Source organism: Pogoniulus pusillus, chromosome 2 (assembly GCF_015220805.1).
Source record: "Pogoniulus pusillus isolate bPogPus1 chromosome 2, bPogPus1.pri, whole genome shotgun sequence".
Classification (NCBI taxonomy): domain Eukaryota; kingdom Metazoa; phylum Chordata; class Aves; order Piciformes; family Lybiidae; genus Pogoniulus; species Pogoniulus pusillus.
The window spans coordinates 33,079,910-33,098,028 of NC_087265.1; the positions used below are offsets into that span (position 1 = coordinate 33,079,910).

Sequence of the window (18,119 nt, forward strand, 5' to 3'; positions counted from 1 at the left end):
AGAAACAGAAAAATTCAATTGCATTAAATGCCACAATCACAGCACATACCTGAAGGTATTCTGTGCAGGAAAAAAAAACTTACCTTAGGCAGTGGTTTCTTCTGAACACAGTTTATACCTCCAATGAAGACCATATTGGGCATCACTGGCCTGACATACTCAAACACAAAGTCAAACCTCATAAGCCAAATGGAAGCAGAATTCAGGAGATCCAACAAGGATACATCTCTCTGAAGAACTTCTGAGGAAAGCTTTCGTGCATCTTCATAGAAATCATTACAGTACTCAAGTTCCAAGAGATCAATCAGTGCATTTTCAACTCTCTGTAAAAATGTCATGTGGTCTGAGTTGAAGGAAAAGAGCCTTGGGATGTAGGAGAGAGGGCTTGGGCACTGCGGTGCTTTATAGTGTAAGTTGCAAGGAAATCCTCTCATGAAGAACACAAATGGAAGAGAAAGATAATTAGCAAGGATTGCTCCACACATAAAAGCAGGGTCTGTTAGGACAGCATCGAAGGCACTCTGGTTCAAGTACTGCAGGGTCTCCTTGCTGCTGAAGAGGTCCCTGCACTGAGTAAAGAATGTAAGGAAAACACGCTTTGTGCTCCTGTACTTTTCTATAGCATTCACTGGGAAAGGCAGGTCACTCAGTTGAGTGGCAACATACTCACGAAAAGTATCGTCCAGTTCTTCTAGCGGCAGAGACACTGGATGTGTTTTCACAGTGTAAGCCTGTGTCGCCTCCATCCGCCAGCTTACTTCTGGCATAAGCACCACCACCTCGTGTCCTCTCTCGGAGAGCTTTTCAACTACTTTCTGCATGCTAAGCCAGTGGCTTCCCACCATGGGCACCACCAGGAGTTTCCCTCCATCTGAGAGGCCAGGAAGAAGAAGGACAAAAATCCAGGTACAGCAAAGCCTCCAAGTCATGGTCCTGTGGCCAGAGAATTGACTATGAAGACAGAGAAAGGAGCCTCCTCTTTCAGGCTGTAGGTTGGTTTGCTGCTTTTGAAGGAAGTTGATCTGTTTATATATTGAGTTGTGCTGCTACGTTATAATCTCTTAGTTAATGATTCACTGCTCTCTGTTGTAGCTTGTCTGTTTTTTTTTTTATTGCATATAAAACCAAATGCAATGACCCTTTCCTGTGCCGAGCCACTGAAGTTCCTTGTGTTTGGAGGAGAAGCAGCTCCTCCACGTGCTAGTCAGACCTCTTGGAACTTTTCTCTTGATCTTTGATGTGCCCTGTCTAAGCCTTGGTCAGGAACAAGGAAGGCAACTCTGGTGCAAGCAATTCCAGCACCACAGTGACAAATGAAAACTGCCTCAGAAGATGTTCTCGGTTGGGCTGGATGATGTTGGAGGTCTCTTCCAACCTTGTTTATTCTATGATTCTCTTTGTGGTTGAGCTGTGGATTTTAGGATACTTTCCTTGAGGGCATCAAAGGAAGCACAACAGGAGAATCTCAGGATAACGGGAAAGGGTAAATAAACCCTTCTGAGCCAGCAGCAATCTCCACCGTGACAATGATAAGAAGAAAAGACTCTGGGAGAGGCTGACTTGGCAGCTGAGGCACAGAGCAGTGAAGCTGAAATCCAGGCTCTTGATTTAGAGCAGTAATGCAGTGCCTACAGGATGGCCCTCAGGCAATTGGAAACTCCTCTCCACTTGCCTGTACATGAATTAGAGGGCAGACACAAGAGGTTCTAAGTGCATTTTAAAGAGTTCTACTGCTTGCGTGGCTTTGACTGTGCAGTAGAGACTCACATGTGAGCCCAGGTGGGGACTTGCCTTAGCTCATGAGCAGCTTTAGCGGTGCCATCTGTTCCCAAGAGCCATTAGCTTCACATTTCACATTATCAATGCCAAAACAGTGAAATACAGGAGATTTAGAGCTGGGCAGCCTTGGTCCCTCAATGTGTCCCTTGGTCCCTCTTTTGGCATTTTTTCCTATCATCCTTTTTAGTTTCTTCCTTAAGCTCACGAAGTTCTTAAACTTCTCCTTGTACATGGAAACTCTTGAGCAAGTTCCAAAATGCAATTGTCTTTCAGGATCTTGATAACTTTTCAGAAAACAAAATATTTGATCTCCAGACTAAGGGAAGGAGGTAAAAGTGAAAAACATGCTCTCAGAACCTTTTAGGGTGTTCTAAGATGTAAGGAGAAAATTAAGAATAAGAACTAAACTGTATTATTTCCAAGTTTATATTTAATGAACTTTAAAAGGATCTTTCAGCACTTTTCTCTCACTGAAGAGGTTAACTTCTGTATTTTGCAGTGGCGCTCCCCACAGCACCAGAGGGGTAAACAGAGAGCTGACTGACAAGTGTCCTCCCCTCCCCTCCTTCTACAGCAGGACAAATATGCCATCCATACTTTGCAGCACTCTTAACATGAAGGGAGTCTGTTCAAAGGCAAGCCCAGGACAAGTGAAGTTAGTTAATGTTTTTGAGGTGCTTCTGAGCATTGGAGAGTTTGTCAGCTACTCCCACAGCTGGCTTGGTTATCTGGCAAGGGCTACTAGATGGGTTAAACTTTACTGGGTTCACCAGAGTGCAAGATAAGGCCTGCTTACTTCTCACATGTGATCACTTGTGCACAGCAGTAGGAGCCCAGAACTTGGGTAAAAAGCTGCATAGCTGAGGGATGCTACCTGTAGCCCTGCTGCCACAGTGTGTGTGAGCAGGCTGGACCCCAGTGGGACTCAGTGTTGGAAGGAAGTGGGGTGGCAATATTAGGAAGGCAGCTGGGAACACTTGCTTGTTTCAGAGAGAGTTGTTGTCCCGTTACTGCCCTGACTGTTGCCAATCCCAATGCTGACGCGAGCACTGTCCTACATTTGATAGCACCATCCAGGGCCTAGAACGCAAACTGAACCAGAAAGGGTGGATGGAGAAGCAGCCCCAGCTTCTGTGTGGGCTCTTCCTTGCCAGTGTTTCCCCACTACTGAGTGCATGCTGAGCCAATAACTTCCATCCTGATGTATCACCAGGATCTTTCCACCTTCACACAAGCATAAAGACAACGTCAGAAGAAGATTTTACCAATCCCTGCAGGTTGGTAAAAGCATTGTAACAGAAGAGATATTGTGGCAGAAGTAAACCAGAGTTCTGCGCTGGAGGCGCTCAACACAGTCTTTTGTATGAAGGTCCATGCAAGTTTTAACTTTTCTACAGGGAATCTATCAACTGCAGAAGTAAATATTTAACTTCCCAACACAGTTGTGGTTAGTTTTCATATTGCCATTGCTCATAGAATAGGGGATGGGAGCAGACTGTGCTTGGAGGAAGATGTTCCTCTTTGTGCTTGTTGATGATTTGTAGGCTTGGAAGTGTGTCAACATGTTCCTTCCTTCCTCAGCTAACACCAGGGATGTACTCTTGTCCTAACTCTGCTTAATACCGTTGAGTGGAGAAGTAGCCAGTGAGAAAAGAAGCCTGGTTTTGCTTTCTAAAGGTGTGCTAGTTTGAAGCAAGCTAGAATGTTTTGGTAAAAGAACTAGATAACGGGCAGTGAAATGAAAAACATGGTGTCAACTTCTCTCACAGTCACGCTGAGAACTCTGGGAAGAAGAAGTAAACTTTCTCCATTTTGTCTTTCACTTCTGCCTTTGCCTTCAGACCTGGTCACATCTCATTAACCTTGCTCCTACTAACCTTGCTCCCTAACCTCTTGGCTGCACCTCTCTTCTCCCTGAGAACTGGGGTAAGGTTGAGAGGGCCGGGGGAGGTGTTGGGGTGGTTTGAGAGCCCCTCCTGGGGACTCAGGTTTCTGGGAGGGGAGTTGTGCTTTTGTGTTGTTTATCCTTTGTATATTTCTGTATATAATTGTATATAACTGTATATATTGTAAATAGCTGCTTGTAAATTCTGCTAGCTGTAAATAAATTGCTTCATCTATATTCCCAGGGTCCGTCTGAGTTAGCTGGGGCAAATAAAAAAGTGTGGGGGGGCAGGTAAGAGCCCAAACCATCACAAAAGGCAACCTTGGAAATGTACCCAGCAGAATGAATGGAAATTGCAACAGCATTGCTTCCAGGGACTAGCCTTATTGAGAACACCTAAGCAGTATGCAGAAGGATGATGTTAAATTCTCACCTCCTGGAAGCAGGCAAACCTGCATGTCTTATGGTTACATCATCACTACCAGGATGCACTATGCACCCCCAAGTGTCAGGTGGAGAAGAACAGCAGCTGAACTTTGTCTTTATGGTTGGAGACGTGGATGCTAGGACAATTCCTTTTAGGACACGAATGGAAGCAGAACCGGAGAACCTCAGGATAAGGGGTAAGGGTGAATGAACAAACTACACCCCCCTCCATTCCACACTCCCATGCCTCCTTCCATTTGCTGCATACAGGTAAGCAGAGAGGAAAAAATATCCTGCCCTCCACTCCTTCTTCAGCAGCACAAATTTGCCATCCAAGCCTTGCAGCACACTTAGCTTGAAGGAGTGGGTGGAAAGAAAAACACAGGACAGGTGAAGTTAATCAGTAACCCTGAGGTGCCTCTGGGTGTTGGAGAGTTTGCCAGTAACTCCCTTGGTTGGCTTGGTTATCTGGCAAGGATTTCTTGATGAGTTGAAACTTTGCTGTGTTCAAAAGACTGCAAGATAAGTCTTGTTTGTCTCTGACATGTGGACATGTGTGCAAGGCAGTAAGATCCTTTAACTTGGCTAAAAAGCTCCACAGCCAAGGGATGGCAGGGTAGGAATGGGAACTCCAGGGAAGAGGAGCTGCATTAGATGAAGGCTGTGGGTAGGAGGCATGTTGTATTAGCAGAACCACTACCTGTAGCCCTGTTGCCACAATGTGTGTGATGACAGTAGACCACAGCAGGATTCAGCACTGGGAGAAGATGAGGTGAGCAGGTAACATTAGGATGGCAGCTGGGACCACCTTGTTTCAAAAAGGGACCTCTTGTTCTCCAGTACTGCAGTGGCTCATCTCTATTTCCTGTTCTAGTCCAACTTGACGATTTGCTCCATAACTTTCCCTGGAACTGAGGTCAGATTGACAGGCCTGTACTTCTCTGGATCCTCCTGCCACCCCTTCTAGTAGATGGGTGTCACATTTGCTAATCTGCAGTAAACTAGAAGTTTTCTGGTTAGCCAGGACTGCTGATAAATGATGGAAAACTCTTTGATGAGCACCTCTACCCCTTTCCTCACTGCTCTTGGGTAAATCCCATTCAGACCCATAGACCTGTGTGCATCCAACTACTGAGCAGGTTGCTAAACATATCCTCTTTGATTTGCCGGGGTTTCATTCTGTTCCCTGTCCTGGTCTTCCAGCTCAGGAGGCTGAATACCCAGAAAACAGTTAGTTCTACTACAAAAGACCCAGGCTAAGAAGGTGTTGAGTACCTCAGCCTTTTTCTCATCCTTGGTCATTATGTCTTCCCCTCTACCAAAAAAAAAGTGGAGATTTTCCTTAGTCCTCTTTTTGTTGTTAATATATTTGTAGAAACATTTCATATTGTCTCTGAACAGTAGAAACCCGTTATTTTCTGCTTGGGCTTTGGCCCCTCTCATTTCTCCCTAGATAGACTCTTAGCTGCATAGTCCTCCTGAGTAGCCTGTCTGTTCTTTCAAGATGCCATAAATGCCACTTTTTTCCCCGAGCTGCAGCCAAATTTCTCTCTTCACCCAGGGCTGGCCTTCTCTGCTGCCTGATACTCTTTTGGCACATGACAGTGTCCTGCTCCTGTGCCTTCAAGCCTTCCTTCCTAAAGAATGTCCAGCCTTCATGAACTCCTTCAACCTTTAGTACTGCTTCCCAAGGGCTTCTGCCAACAAGTTTCCTCAGCAAGCCAAAGTGTGTTCTCCTGATCACAGCTCTGAGTTCTGAGACAAGCAGACCTTGGGATCTTACCCATAACACAACACTGTTACAGAAGTATTTAATTATAATTATTTTCCTAATGGTTTATTAGGGCAACAAAGCTTGTGAAGAGTTTCAGAGAACAAGTCTTATGAGGAGAGGCTAAGGGAACTTGGATTATTTAGCCTATAGAAGAAGAGGTTGAGGACAGACATCATTGCTCTCTACAGCTATCCGAAAGGAGCTTGTGGTGAGGTCTCTTCTCCTTAGTATCAAGTGACAGAATAAAAGGAAATTACTTCAAATTGTGCCAGTGGAGTTTCAGATTTGATATCTGGAAAACATTATTTACTGTACTGAAAGAGTGCTTGGACATCAGAAAAAGCTGCCAAGAGAGGCTGTAGAGTCACCATCCGTGGAGATACTAAAAGTTGTGCAGACATAATATTTTGATACATGATTTAATTGCTATGGCAGTATTAGGATGACTGATGAACTCAATGCTTTTAAAGGCCCTTTCCAACTGAAGCAATATTAAGATATGACAAATCCAAGATTATACCTATATCCCTCTTTACCTCTCTATGAAAACACTAACATTTCATGATCACCATGCCCAAGACAATCTCCAAATATTACATTCCCCAGACACCCTTCTATGATCACAAAATGTAGCCTAAGAGAAAGACAGGTTACATTTAAGGGTGAGAAGGGCACTGGAATCAGTGATTGGAACAGTTCATAAGTTTTGTAGGGCCTTTGAAATATATTTCTAAATATAAGATATAAATCTTATCACCCATCTAGATTTTTGTGCTTAGACCTCTATCAAATACTGTACCTTTTAAGACTCAGCTTAGAGAAGGCATTTTGATGTAACCAGAAGACAAATTTAACTTGTAGGAAAAAGAACTTACCTTAGGCAGTGGTTTCTTCTGAACACAGTTTATACCTCCAATGAAGACCATATTGGGCATCACTGGCCTGACATACTCAAACACAAAGTCAAACCTCAAAAGCCAAATGGAAGCAGAATTCAGGAGATCCAACAAGGATACATCTCTCTGAAGAACTTCTGAGGAAAGCTCCAATATGCCCTTATATAAACTATTACAGTACACAAGTTCCAAGAGATCAATCAGTGCATTTTCGACTCTCTGTAAAAATGTCATGTGGTCTGAGTTGAAGGAAAAGAGCCTTGGGATGTAGGAGAGAGGGCTTGGGCACTGTGTTGCTTTATAGTGTAAGCTGCAAGGAAATCCTCTCATGAAGAACACAAATGGAAGAGAAAGATAATTAGCAAGGGTTGCTCCACACACTAAAATGGGATCTGTTAGAACAGCATCGAAGGCACTTTGGTTCAAGTACTGCAGGGTTTCCTTGCTGCTGAAAAGGTCCTGGCACTGAGTAAAGAACATACGGAAAACATGATTTGAGTTGTTGTAAATTGCTATAGCATTCATTGGGAAAGGCAGGTCCTTCAGGTGAGTGGCAACATACTCACGAAAGGCATTGTCCAGTTCTTCTAGTGGCAGAGTTGCTGGATGTCTTTTCACAGTGTAAGCCTGTGTCGTTTTCATCTGCCAGCTGATTTCTGGCATAAGCACCACCACTTCATGTCCTCTCTCAGAGAGCTTTTCAACTACTTTCTGCATGCTAAGCCAGTGGCTTCCCATCATGGGCACCACCAGGAGTTTCCCTCCATCTGAGAAGCCAGGGAAGAGGAGGACAAAAATCCAGGCACAGCAAAGCCTCCAAGTCATGGTCCTGTGGCTAGAGTACAGACTGTGGGAGTGCTGGCTCCTTCGGAATGTAGCTTGCTTTTGCTTTTGGAGGAAGCTAATCTATTTATCTATTAAGTTGTGCTGCTGTGTCATAATCTGCTAGTTAATTATTTACTGCTCTGTTGACTCTTTTTCTTAGTATTAATTGCAAAACCAAGCATGCCTTTCCTGTGCTGAGCCACTGGAGTTCTTTGTGTTTGGAAGAGAAGCAGATCCTCGACATGCTAGTCAGACTTCTTAGACTTCTTTCTTGATCTTTGATGTGTCCTGTTTAAGCCTTGGTGAGGAACAAGGAAGGCAACTCTGGCACGAGCAATTCCAGCACCACAGTGACAAATGAAAACTGCCTCAGCAGATGTCTTTGTGTTTTAAGATATTTTTCTGGAGGGCAGCAAAGGAAGCACAACAGGAGAATCTCAGGATAAGTGGAAAGGGTGAATAAATGAACCCTTCTGAGCCAGCAGTAATCTCCACACTGACAATGACAAGAAGAAAAGACTCTGGGAGAGGCTGACTTGGCAGCTGAGGCACAAATCAATGAAGCTGAAATACAGGCTCTGGATTAGAGCAGTAATGCAGTGCTGTCACTGCCTACAGGATGGCCCTCAGGCAATTGGAAACTCCTCTCCACTTGCCTGTACATGAATTAGAGTGCAGACACAAGAGGTTCTAAGTGCGTTTTAAAGACTTCTACTGCTTGCATGGCTTCGACTGTGCAGTAGAGACTCACATGTGAGCCCAGGTGGGGACTTGCCTTAGCTCACAAGCAGCTATAGCAGTGCCATTGGTTCCCAAGAGCCCTTAACTTCTCATCAATGCTCTTGACATTATCAATGCTAAAACAGGACTGTGACACAGAAAAACACTGAAACATAGGAGATTTAGAGCTGGGCAGCCTTGGTCCCTCAATGTGATGTAGTGAATTGTGAAAAACATGTTCCATGATTCTTTTATGCCATTCCAAGACATAAAGACAAACTGATGTATAAGAACTAAACTATATATTTTCCAAATTTATATATAGTAAACTTTAAAAGGATCTTTTAGTAACTACATTTCCTCACTGAAGAGGTTGACTGATGTGTTTTGCAGTGGCACTCCTCCACAGCACCTGTTTGCTGCAGAGGTAAGCTGAGAGCTGACTGACAAATGTCCTGCCCTCCCCTCCTTCCACAGCAGGAAAAAATTACCATTGAAACCTTGACATGAAGGGAGTGTGTGCAAAGCCAAGCCCAGGACAAGTGAAGTTAATTAATGTTTTTGAGGTGCTTCTGAGCATTGGAGAGTTTGTCAGCAACTCTCACAGTTAGCTGGTTATCTGGCAAGGGTTGGTAGATGGGTTAAACTTCACTGGGTTCACCAGAGTGCAAGGTTAAGACCTGTTTTACCTCATACACATGGTCACTGGCAGAACAAAGCAGGAACCCAGAACTTGCGTAAGAAGCAGCGTGGCTGGGGGATGTTACCTGTATCCTGCTGCCACATCGTGTGTGATCAGAGTGGACCACAGTGAGATGCAGCACCAGCAGGAAATGAGTGGTGTGGCAGGATTAGCAAGGCAGCTGGGAATACTTGCTTCTTTCAAAGAGGGAACAGTCATTCTCTAGTTACTGATTTATGTCTGTTTCCAATTCCAATCTGATACGAGACCCTTATGGGGCCATGTGATGCCTAGGAAGGGAACTGAACCAGGAAGAGTGAGTGGAGAAGCAGCACCAGCCTCTCTGAGGTGACTGAGTTACCAACCCTGGATGTGTTTAAAAGTTGGTTGGGTGTGGTGCTTGGGGGTATGGTTTAGTGTGAACCTTGTAGAGTAGGGATAACAGTTGGACTTGGTGATCCTAAGGGTCTTTTCCAACCAGAATGTTTCTGTGATGTCAGTAGATACCCAAAGGGTGCTAGTACTGCTCTCATAGATGCACACTGTCACACTGGCATTGAGGAAACAGCTTTAGACATAAAGGACCAATTTCTAGAGATGGCCAAATATGGAGGGAGTGAGAGAGGCAAGACAGTGTTGGAAGTGAGACACAGAAAATGTGAGACTTAAACCATTTATGAATAATTCTGATTAAATTATGGAGAGTTGGAGATAGGAGTTTATTGCAACTGCTATGATGGGAACCAAACAAATTCATCTGGAACTTTCTGATTGATGTGGGTTTTACTACACACTTGGATAAGGGTTTCAAAAGCAAATTGAACCAGCTGGGAACTGCCAATACAAAGTTCATCTTCAATGTCTATAAGAGAGCAAATTTCTTGCTGACATGGCTATACTTGCTGATGTACTCCTCAGACTCCATACTTTTTTATTGGCTCATGAGAGCAAAAACTTTGGGAAAGGTAAGGCAGGTTATACATTTTGTCACCAGGAATCCTTGTGTAATTAAATCCAGTCCTTTTTGATGTCAGCAGTGTCGGGCAAATACAAGTTAGCAGCTGCACTGTCCTAATTCCCTCCTGTTTTATATAGCTATGGAGGTCTTATCAGGAGCAGTTGAAGGAACTGGGACTATTTGGTCTTCAGAAGAGAAGACTGAGGAGAGATCTCATCGCCCTCTACAACTACCCCAAAGGAAGTTGGAGCAAGGTGGGGGGTCTGTCTCTTCTTACATGAAACAAGTGACAGGACAAGAAACCACCTCAAGTTGTGACTGGGGAGGTTCAGGTTGGGTATTAGGAAAATTTTCTTCACAGAAAGGGTGGTAAAGCATTGGAACAGGCTGCCCAGGGGTGTGGTGCTTAGGGACATGGCTAGTGGTAATGGCTTAGCAGTAGTGGTGGGATAACAAGCTCAAGACAAGATGTTGGACTTGCTTTCAGAGGTCTCTTTCCACTTCAATTGTTCTATGATTCTATTGCCCCAGCCTTTGCCTGCAAATGATGAGGAAGTCTGTATTTTAGCTGGCACAACTTTAGAGGAAAAACAGCCTTAACAAATGACATTATGTTGATTGCAAGTCAGAAAGAAATCTGACTCAAGTCTTTGAAAAGCAAGAAGCAGCAGGCAGCTAAGGAAAGTACAGAACACAGATTGTTTCAACTCTTTCTTAAATAGTGAATAAAAATCATAGGAAAACAGTCATATGGTATCCTGAAATTAATGAATCATAAAATCATTTGGCTGGATAAAACCTGTAAAGCCATCAAGTCCAACCATTAACTAAAGGCTATCAAGTCTGCTGCTAATTCACATCCCTAAGAACTAAGAATTTCAGATACCTCCTGGGATGATGACTTAACTGCTGCCCTAGGTAACTTGTTCCACTGTTTGACAGCCCTTTCTGTGAACAATTTTTTCCTAATGTTTGACATAAACCTTCTCTGGTGCAATTTGAGGCCATTTCATCTTGTTCTGTCACTTGTTGCTTGGGAGAACAGACCAATCAATACTCACCTCAGTACAGCCTCCTCATACATAGTTGTAGAGAGCAAGAAGGCTTCCCTGACTCAGCCTCCTCTTCCCTCCACTGCTCCTTACAAGATGTCTGTTCTAGATCCTTCACAAGCTTCACTGACCTTCTCTGGACCTGCTCCAGCACCTCAATGTTCTTCTTGTAGTGAGGAGTCCAAAACTAAAAAGAGTATCCAAGATACAGCCTCAGCAGTGCCAAGTACAGGGGCAAATCTCTTCTCTAGTCCTACTTGTCACATTCTCCCTGAATGGCCAGGATGCTTTTGGTGTTCTTGGCTGCATGAGCATGCTGTTGGATCATATATAGCTGGCTGTCTATCAATACCCCAGGTATTTTCTAACAGGCAGCTTTCCAGCACTCTTCCCCAAGCCTGCAACATTGCATAGAGTTCTTGTGAACCAGGTGCAGGATTCAGTATTGAGCCTCTTTGAACCTCACAGAGTCAGCCTCAGCCCACCAATCTAGCCTGTCCAGGTCGCTCTGTAGAGCCTTCCTACCTTCAAGTAGATCAATACTCCTGCCCAACGAGGTGCCATCTGCAAACTTACTAAAGGTCCACTCAATCCCTTCATCCACATCATTGATAAACATATCAAAGAGAACTGATATCAGTGCTGAGCCCTGGGGAGCACCACTAGTGACCAGCTGCCAACTGGAACTGACTCTATTCATAACTGCTCTTTAAGCCTGAACAAATAGCTTTTAACCAAGCAAAGCATCCACTGATCCAAGCCATGGGCAGCCAGTGTCTCCAGTAGGAAGGCATCAGACATGGTGTCAAATATTTACCAAAAACAAGTTAGATTACATCCATACCCTTCACCTCATGCACTAAGTTGGTCACCTTGCTGTAGAAGAAGATCAGGATCATCAAGTAGCACTTGTCTTTCACAAATCCACGCTGACTGGGCTTAATCACCTGGACATGGCAAGTAATGGCAGTTGATTTGATCTCCTCCATAATTTTCCATGGCACTGAGGTCAGACTGATGGGCCTGAAGTTCTCTGAATCCTCCTTCCAGCCCTTCTTGTGGATGGGTGTCACATTTGTTAATCTGCATTAAACTGGGAGTTTCCTGGTTAGCCAGGATTGCTGATAAATGATGGTTCATTCTGTTCCCTGTCCTGGTCTTCCAGCTCAGGAGGCTGAATACCCAGAAAACAGTTAGTTCTACTACAAAAGACCCAGGCTAAGAAGGTGTTGAGTACCTCAGCCTTTTTCTCATCCTTGGTCATTATGTTTTCCCCTCTACCAAAAAAAAAAGTGGAGATTTTCCTTAGTCCTCTTTTTGTTGTTAATACATTTGTAGAAACATTTCATGTTGTCTTTGAACAGTAGAAGACAGTTATTTTCTGCTTGGGCTTTGGCCCCTCTCATTTCTCCCTACATAGACTCTTAGCTGCATAGTCCTCCTGAGTAGCCTGTCTGTTCTTTCAAGATGCCATAAATGCCACTTTTTTCCCCGAGCTGCAGCCAAATTTCTCTCTTCAGCCAGGGTTAGCCTTCTCTGCTGCCTGATACTCTCTTGGCAAGGAGAGAGTCCCTTTAGGACTGCTTCCCAAGGGCCTCTGCCAACAAGTTTCCTCAGCAAGCCAAAGTATGTTCTCCTGATCACAGTTCTGAGTTCTGAGACAAGCAGACCTTGGGATCTTACCCATAACACAACACTATTATGCAAGTATTTCATTTAACCAGAAGACAAACTCAGTTTGTAGGAAAAAGAACTTACCTTAGACAGTGGTTTCTTCTGAACGCAGTTTATACCTCCAATGAAGACCATATTGGGCATCACTGGCCTGACATACTCAAACACGAAGTCAAACCTCATAAGCCAAATGGAAGCAGAGTTCAGGAGATCCAACAAGGATACATCTCTCTGAAGAACTTCTGAGGAAAGCTTTAGTAGATCTCTGTAGTAATGATTACAGTACACAGTTTCCAAGAGGGCAATCAATGCATTTTCGACTCTCTGTAAAAATGTCATGTGGTCTGAGTTGAAGGAAAAGAGCCTTGGGATGTAGGAGAGAGGGCTTGGGCACTGTGTTGCTTCATAGTGTAAGTTGCAAGGAAATCCTCTCATGAAGAACACAAATGGAAGAGAAAGATAATTAGCAAGGGTTGCTCCACATAGTAAAATGGGATCTGTTAGAACAGCATCAAAGGCACTTTGATTCAAGTACTGCAGGGTCTCCTTGCTGCTGAAGAATTCCCTGCACTGACTGGCGAACATACGGGAAGCATACTCTGAGATGTTGTAAATTTCTATAGCATTCATTGGGAAAGGCAGGTCCTTCAAGTGAATGGTAAGGTACTCACGAAAGATGTTGTCCATTTCTTCTAGTGTCAGAGACGATGGATGTGTTTTCACAGTGTAAGCCTCTGTCGTTTCCATATGCCAGCTTACTTCTGGCATTAGCACCACCACTTCATGTCCTCTCTCGGAGAGCTTTTCAACTACTTTCTGCATGCTAAGCCAGTGGCTTCCCACCATGGGCACCACCAGGAGTTTCCCTCCATCTGAAAAGCCAGGAAGGAGGAGGACAAAAATCCAGGTACAGTAAAGCCTCCAAGTCATAGTCCTATGGCCAGCGTACAAACTACGAAGACAGACAGAAGAGCTTACTCCTTCAGGCTGTAGGCTGATACTGCTTTTGAAGGAAGTTGATCTGCTTATATGTTGAGTTGTGCTGCTATGTTATAATCTATTAGTTAATGATTCACTGCTCCCCGTTGTAGCTTGTCTTTTTTTTCTCATTACATGTAAAACTAAATGCAGTGATGCTTTCCTGTGCTGAGCCACTGGAGTTCCTTGCGTTTGGGAGTGGCGTAGCTCCTCAACATGCTAGTCAGATTTCTTAGACTTCTCTCTTGATCTTGTTTGTGTTCTGTCTAACGCCTTAGCAGAGACCAAGGAAGGCAGATCTGGTGTAAGCCAGCACAACAGTCATAAATGCAAACAGCCTCAGCAAATACTGTGTCTGAAGATATTAATGTTCGGACAATTTCTCTGAGGACAGGACAATTGTCACAACAGGAGAGGGTTAGCATATGGGGTAAGGGCAGATGAAACAACTCTTCTGAGCTATCAGGAATCTCTGCATTTACACTGACACCAAGAATAGTCAGTGAGAGATGCTGATGTGGCATCTGAGGCATAGATCAGTGAAGCTAAATTCCAGGTTTCACAGCCTTTGAGATGGCCCTTAGGCAAAGCCAAGGGTGGTTGAAGTATCTCTAAGGTGGTTTTGATCACTGGAAAGTTTGCCAGTAACTCTTTTAGTGTGCTTTGTTACATGGCAAGGGTTTCTGGATGAGTTAAAACTTTACTGGGTTCAAAGGTAAGAGCTGTTTACCTCTCACACGTGGCCACCTGCACAAGGCAGTAGGAACCCTGAACTGTGATCACCGATAGGATGCGTGTGATTGCAGTGCACCACAGTGAGACTTGATTCTGGTAGGAAGTGAGGTGCCAGCTGAGTCATTCTAGGCCAGTGGCAGCATTAAGAAAACAGCTGTGACCAACTGCTTGTTTCTCTGTTTTGGGGAGAATCCTGGACTGGACAGGGCAGGAGGAAAAGCATCCCAGCTTTGGCGAGGGCTCCTTGTTGCCGTAGAAGCCACTACAAGGCTGGTACATTGAGCTTCATCCCCTGCTATGATTTTCAGAAAGCTTCAGCAGGGCCTGTCCCTGGTGGCATGTCCTGGTTTGAGACAAAAAAAAGAACTAATTACCTTGAGTGATTTCACTTTTCACCTGTCTCTTCTAAGTGATGGCACTCTCTGAAGTTAATGCTATATTTTTGTTGATAGCATTTGTTTCTAGAAGAGATAATGTCTGATGTTTATAGTCACTACTAAGGATTGGTGTGCAGAAAAGCTTTTGTTTATGCCTGCTCCTTTAGAATCCAAGGTCACTGCTAAATCTCCTGTACCCTGAGGGAGTGCTGTAAGTGAATGAGTTGTAAGTACAAAGTAGCAGTTGTGGGGAGGAGCAGATAGGACATACTTAATTGCCAGAGTTGGACAAAGCTGAATACTCTGAAAAAATAAGGAGAGTGAGCAGGATTGAGTAACTTAACTGATAAGGAGGCACAGCTGCAGAGGGGTGGCCTTGGGAGGCTAGCAGAGATGCTGAGGGAGTTCTGAGCTGTAGGAGGAGGGCAGGCTAGTTAGTCACAGTATCACAGTATCATCAGGGTTGGAAGAGACCTCACAGATCATCAAGTCCAACCCTTTACCACAGAGCTCAAGGCTAGACCATGGCACCAAGTGCCACATCCAACCTTGCCTTGAACTGCCCCAGGGACGGCGTCTCCACCACCTCCCCGGGCAGCCCATTCCAGTGTCCAATGACTCTCTCAGTGAAGAACTTTCTCCTCACCTCGAGCCTAAATTTCCCCTGGTGCAGCCTGAGGCTGTGTCCTCTCGTTCTGGTGCTGGCCACCTGAGAGAAGAGAGCAACCTCCTCCTGGCCACAACCACCCCTCAGGTAGTTGTAGACAGCAATAAGGTCACCCCTGAGTCTCCTCTTCTCCAGGCTAAACAATCCCAGCTCACTCAGCCTCTCCTCGTAGGGCTTGTGCTCGAGGCCTCTCACCAGCCTCGTCGCCCTTCTCTGGACATGCTCAAGCATCTCGATGTCCCTTCTAAACTGGGGGGCCCAGAACTGAACACAGTACTCAAGGTGTGGTCTAACCAGTGCAGAGTACAGGGGCAGAATGACCTCTCTGCTCCTGCTGACCACACCATTCTTGATGCAGGCCAGGATGCCACTGGCTCTCTTGGCCACCTGAGCACACTGCTGGCTCATGTTCAGGCGGGTATCAAGCAATGATACACAAGCAATGTTGTGGCTAAGCTGCTGCAAAGGGGGATTAAGGGGGGTAGTTGGTCAGGTCTGCCTCTGTGCATGTGGACAGCCCATCTCTGCCTATGTGAGCCTATCAAAAGCACACCCCCCTGTACCGAACTCCACTAAATGGATTGACCTTTATGCATCACATTGGTGTAAGCCTGGTGTCTCCCGCATGGCCTAGAAGAGAGGCCAACTCAAGACTTAACCAAACCTGATCAACAAGGGATTGCATTCTCCATATATTATATTCATTATGATGGTGATGGATCACCAGGGTTAAGCCTCTCCCTCAATGGCCAGTGTCCAAGGACGACCCTCTCTGTTCTGTCTTTGATCTCAGTCTGTATGTTCCTGAATCCTGCTTCTGAATCTCATTGCTGTCTCCCACTGAGTCCAGCTTGGGAATTCCCCAATGCTTGCCCTGCAGCACCAGTGCTAAAGTGATTGTCATGGAGAGAGAGGGACTAGTTGGGTTCAATATTGGTTTGGTATAGATTTCATTATTTTCTTGTTAGTGTTTTGGAAAAAAAAATGTTATTGTTTCATTTAAGCAGTTCAGTGTTATCTCCATATATATCTTTCCCTTATTCCTTTTTTCTTACCCTTTCACAGGGCAGAGAAATTAATAGCATCTATCATCTACCTAGTGGCCAGCCCAGCCCTAACCCTTGATGTGGTGACCTGAGAGGTTTGGGTGATGGTAGCCTCTGCCAGGACCACTACCCAGACAAAACTGGGCCACTATAGGCTCAGCTTTCTCCAGGCCTTCAGGCTGTTATCCCAACAGTGCAGCCTTTTACCCAGTGTACAACAGCAAATATACATGCAGAGCAGAGGTATTTTATTTCTCTCAGATTTGCTCAAAACCAGAAGCTAGGTGCTATTCCACAGTTAGCTCAACCTGATTTTGCACATATATACAAACCTCATTAACGTAGTTCATCTACCTACATATATCTATTGTTATTCTACTTCTTGATTGGTTTACAGCTTCTTTGCCTTCAATTAAAGCAACAGCTACTACAAAATTAATAGTGTGTGATCTGAGAGAGTTTGCCTTGCAGACAGGGGCTTGTCAGCTCAAGGGGTTGTGTGTTTTAGTATTATGATGTCCCAGGTTGAGGCTATAGGGTTAAAAAAAAAATTCCTGGGACTAGAAGATTGTTATTCAATCCCATAATTCTCTTTATAGACTGACAGCAAGGTCAGTTCATGCTCCATTCCTCCTCCTCCTGCCCCGAGTGTGTGGCGGGAGCCAATTTATTGGGAACATGTAAGCAGTAGGCCTCTTGGATGGTGGAGGTGTTGGGGGGGGGGGGGGGTGTTAGGAGCACTGGGAAGTGTAGATGTAGTTTTTTGGGGATGGGGGAAACTTCAAGGGGGTTTGCCATGGTAATTGCTTTTGTAATGTCTATTGCTGTTTTCTCTCTCTAAATATAATTCTGTATTTTCTCTCCAATTTGATTTGAGAGTTTAATCTCTGTTGTGCTCTCTTTAAAAAAAAAAAGACAGATGTTAATAAAATTCACTCACTAGGAGCATAAGTTCCAACAGTTTTATGTTTCCATGGTTTGCTGATAAAATCGTGGTGTCCTTAGCGTCTTCTTACAGCCTTTTATTTCGATAGGAATTTCCTGCACAAGCCAGGCCTCCTCAGTAGTTCAGCTCCTCTTTCAGGCTGAAGTCCCCAGCCAGGCATGCAATGTTTACACAAAGTAACTGCCTCACACCAGAAGTTCTTCACTGAGAGAGTCATTGGACACTGGAATGGGCTGCCCGGGGAGGTGGTGGAGTCGCCGTCCCTGGAGCTGTTCGAGGCAGGATTGGACGTGGCACTTGGTGCTCTGTGGTAAAGAGTTGGACTTGATGATCTGTGAGGTCTCTTCCAACCTTGGTGATACTGTGACACTGTGATAAACCCCCTGATCAATGGTCCTCTTTAGAAGCCCAATACAGTATGTTCGACCCAACTCTTACAATGTCATTACAACCTAGGCTTTTACTGAAGCGGTTTCCCGAGGACACAAGGCCGCAGAGATGCATCCTGGCCCGCCGCAGGGCCGGAGAGGAAACGCAGGGTCTCCATGGCAACAGCCGGTGGCTTCCGCCATGCACGGCGGCCACCAGCAAACCACAGCACCCAGAAGGCCCGGCGGCTCCCCGCCAGGGCTCACTACGACTCTCTGCAGGCCGTGCGTGGCCGCCCGCCCAGGGGTTGTGCTGTCTGCCGGTCTTCAG

At 45.0% G+C, this 18,119-nt stretch overlaps 3 protein-coding genes across 3 annotated transcripts in view; all 3 read right to left on the bottom strand.

Moving 5' to 3' along the window:
* The window catches only part of LOC135184218 (UDP-glucuronosyltransferase 1A1-like), a 76,108-nt gene extending 75,179 nt beyond the window's left edge, over window positions 1–929 (bottom strand). The window contains exon 1 of the mRNA XM_064159784.1: window positions 84–929. Within this exon, the coding sequence (XP_064015854.1) occupies window positions 84–929 (846 nt within the window). The remainder of the gene's footprint in view (window positions 1–83) is intronic.
* Window positions 930–5,233: 4,304 nt separating this feature from the next.
* Window positions 5,234–7,585, bottom strand: LOC135187370 (UDP-glucuronosyltransferase 1A8-like). Its single transcript, XM_064166006.1, has 2 exons — window positions 6,740–7,585; window positions 5,234–5,302 (listed from the first exon to the last, which is right to left on the bottom strand). Exons 1-2 carry the CDS (start codon window positions 7,583–7,585, stop codon window positions 5,234–5,236), a joined length of 915 nt encoding a protein of 304 aa, XP_064022076.1.
* Window positions 7,586–12,105: 4,520 nt separating this feature from the next.
* LOC135187375 (UDP-glucuronosyltransferase 1A1-like) lies at window positions 12,106–13,601 on the bottom strand. The gene is made up of 2 exons (XM_064166021.1): window positions 12,756–13,601; window positions 12,106–12,171 (listed from the first exon to the last, which is right to left on the bottom strand). The coding sequence occupies exons 1-2, from the start codon at window positions 13,599–13,601 to the stop codon at window positions 12,106–12,108; spliced, it is 912 nt and encodes a 303-aa protein (XP_064022091.1).
* Between the last annotated feature and the right edge of the window lie 4,518 nt (window positions 13,602–18,119).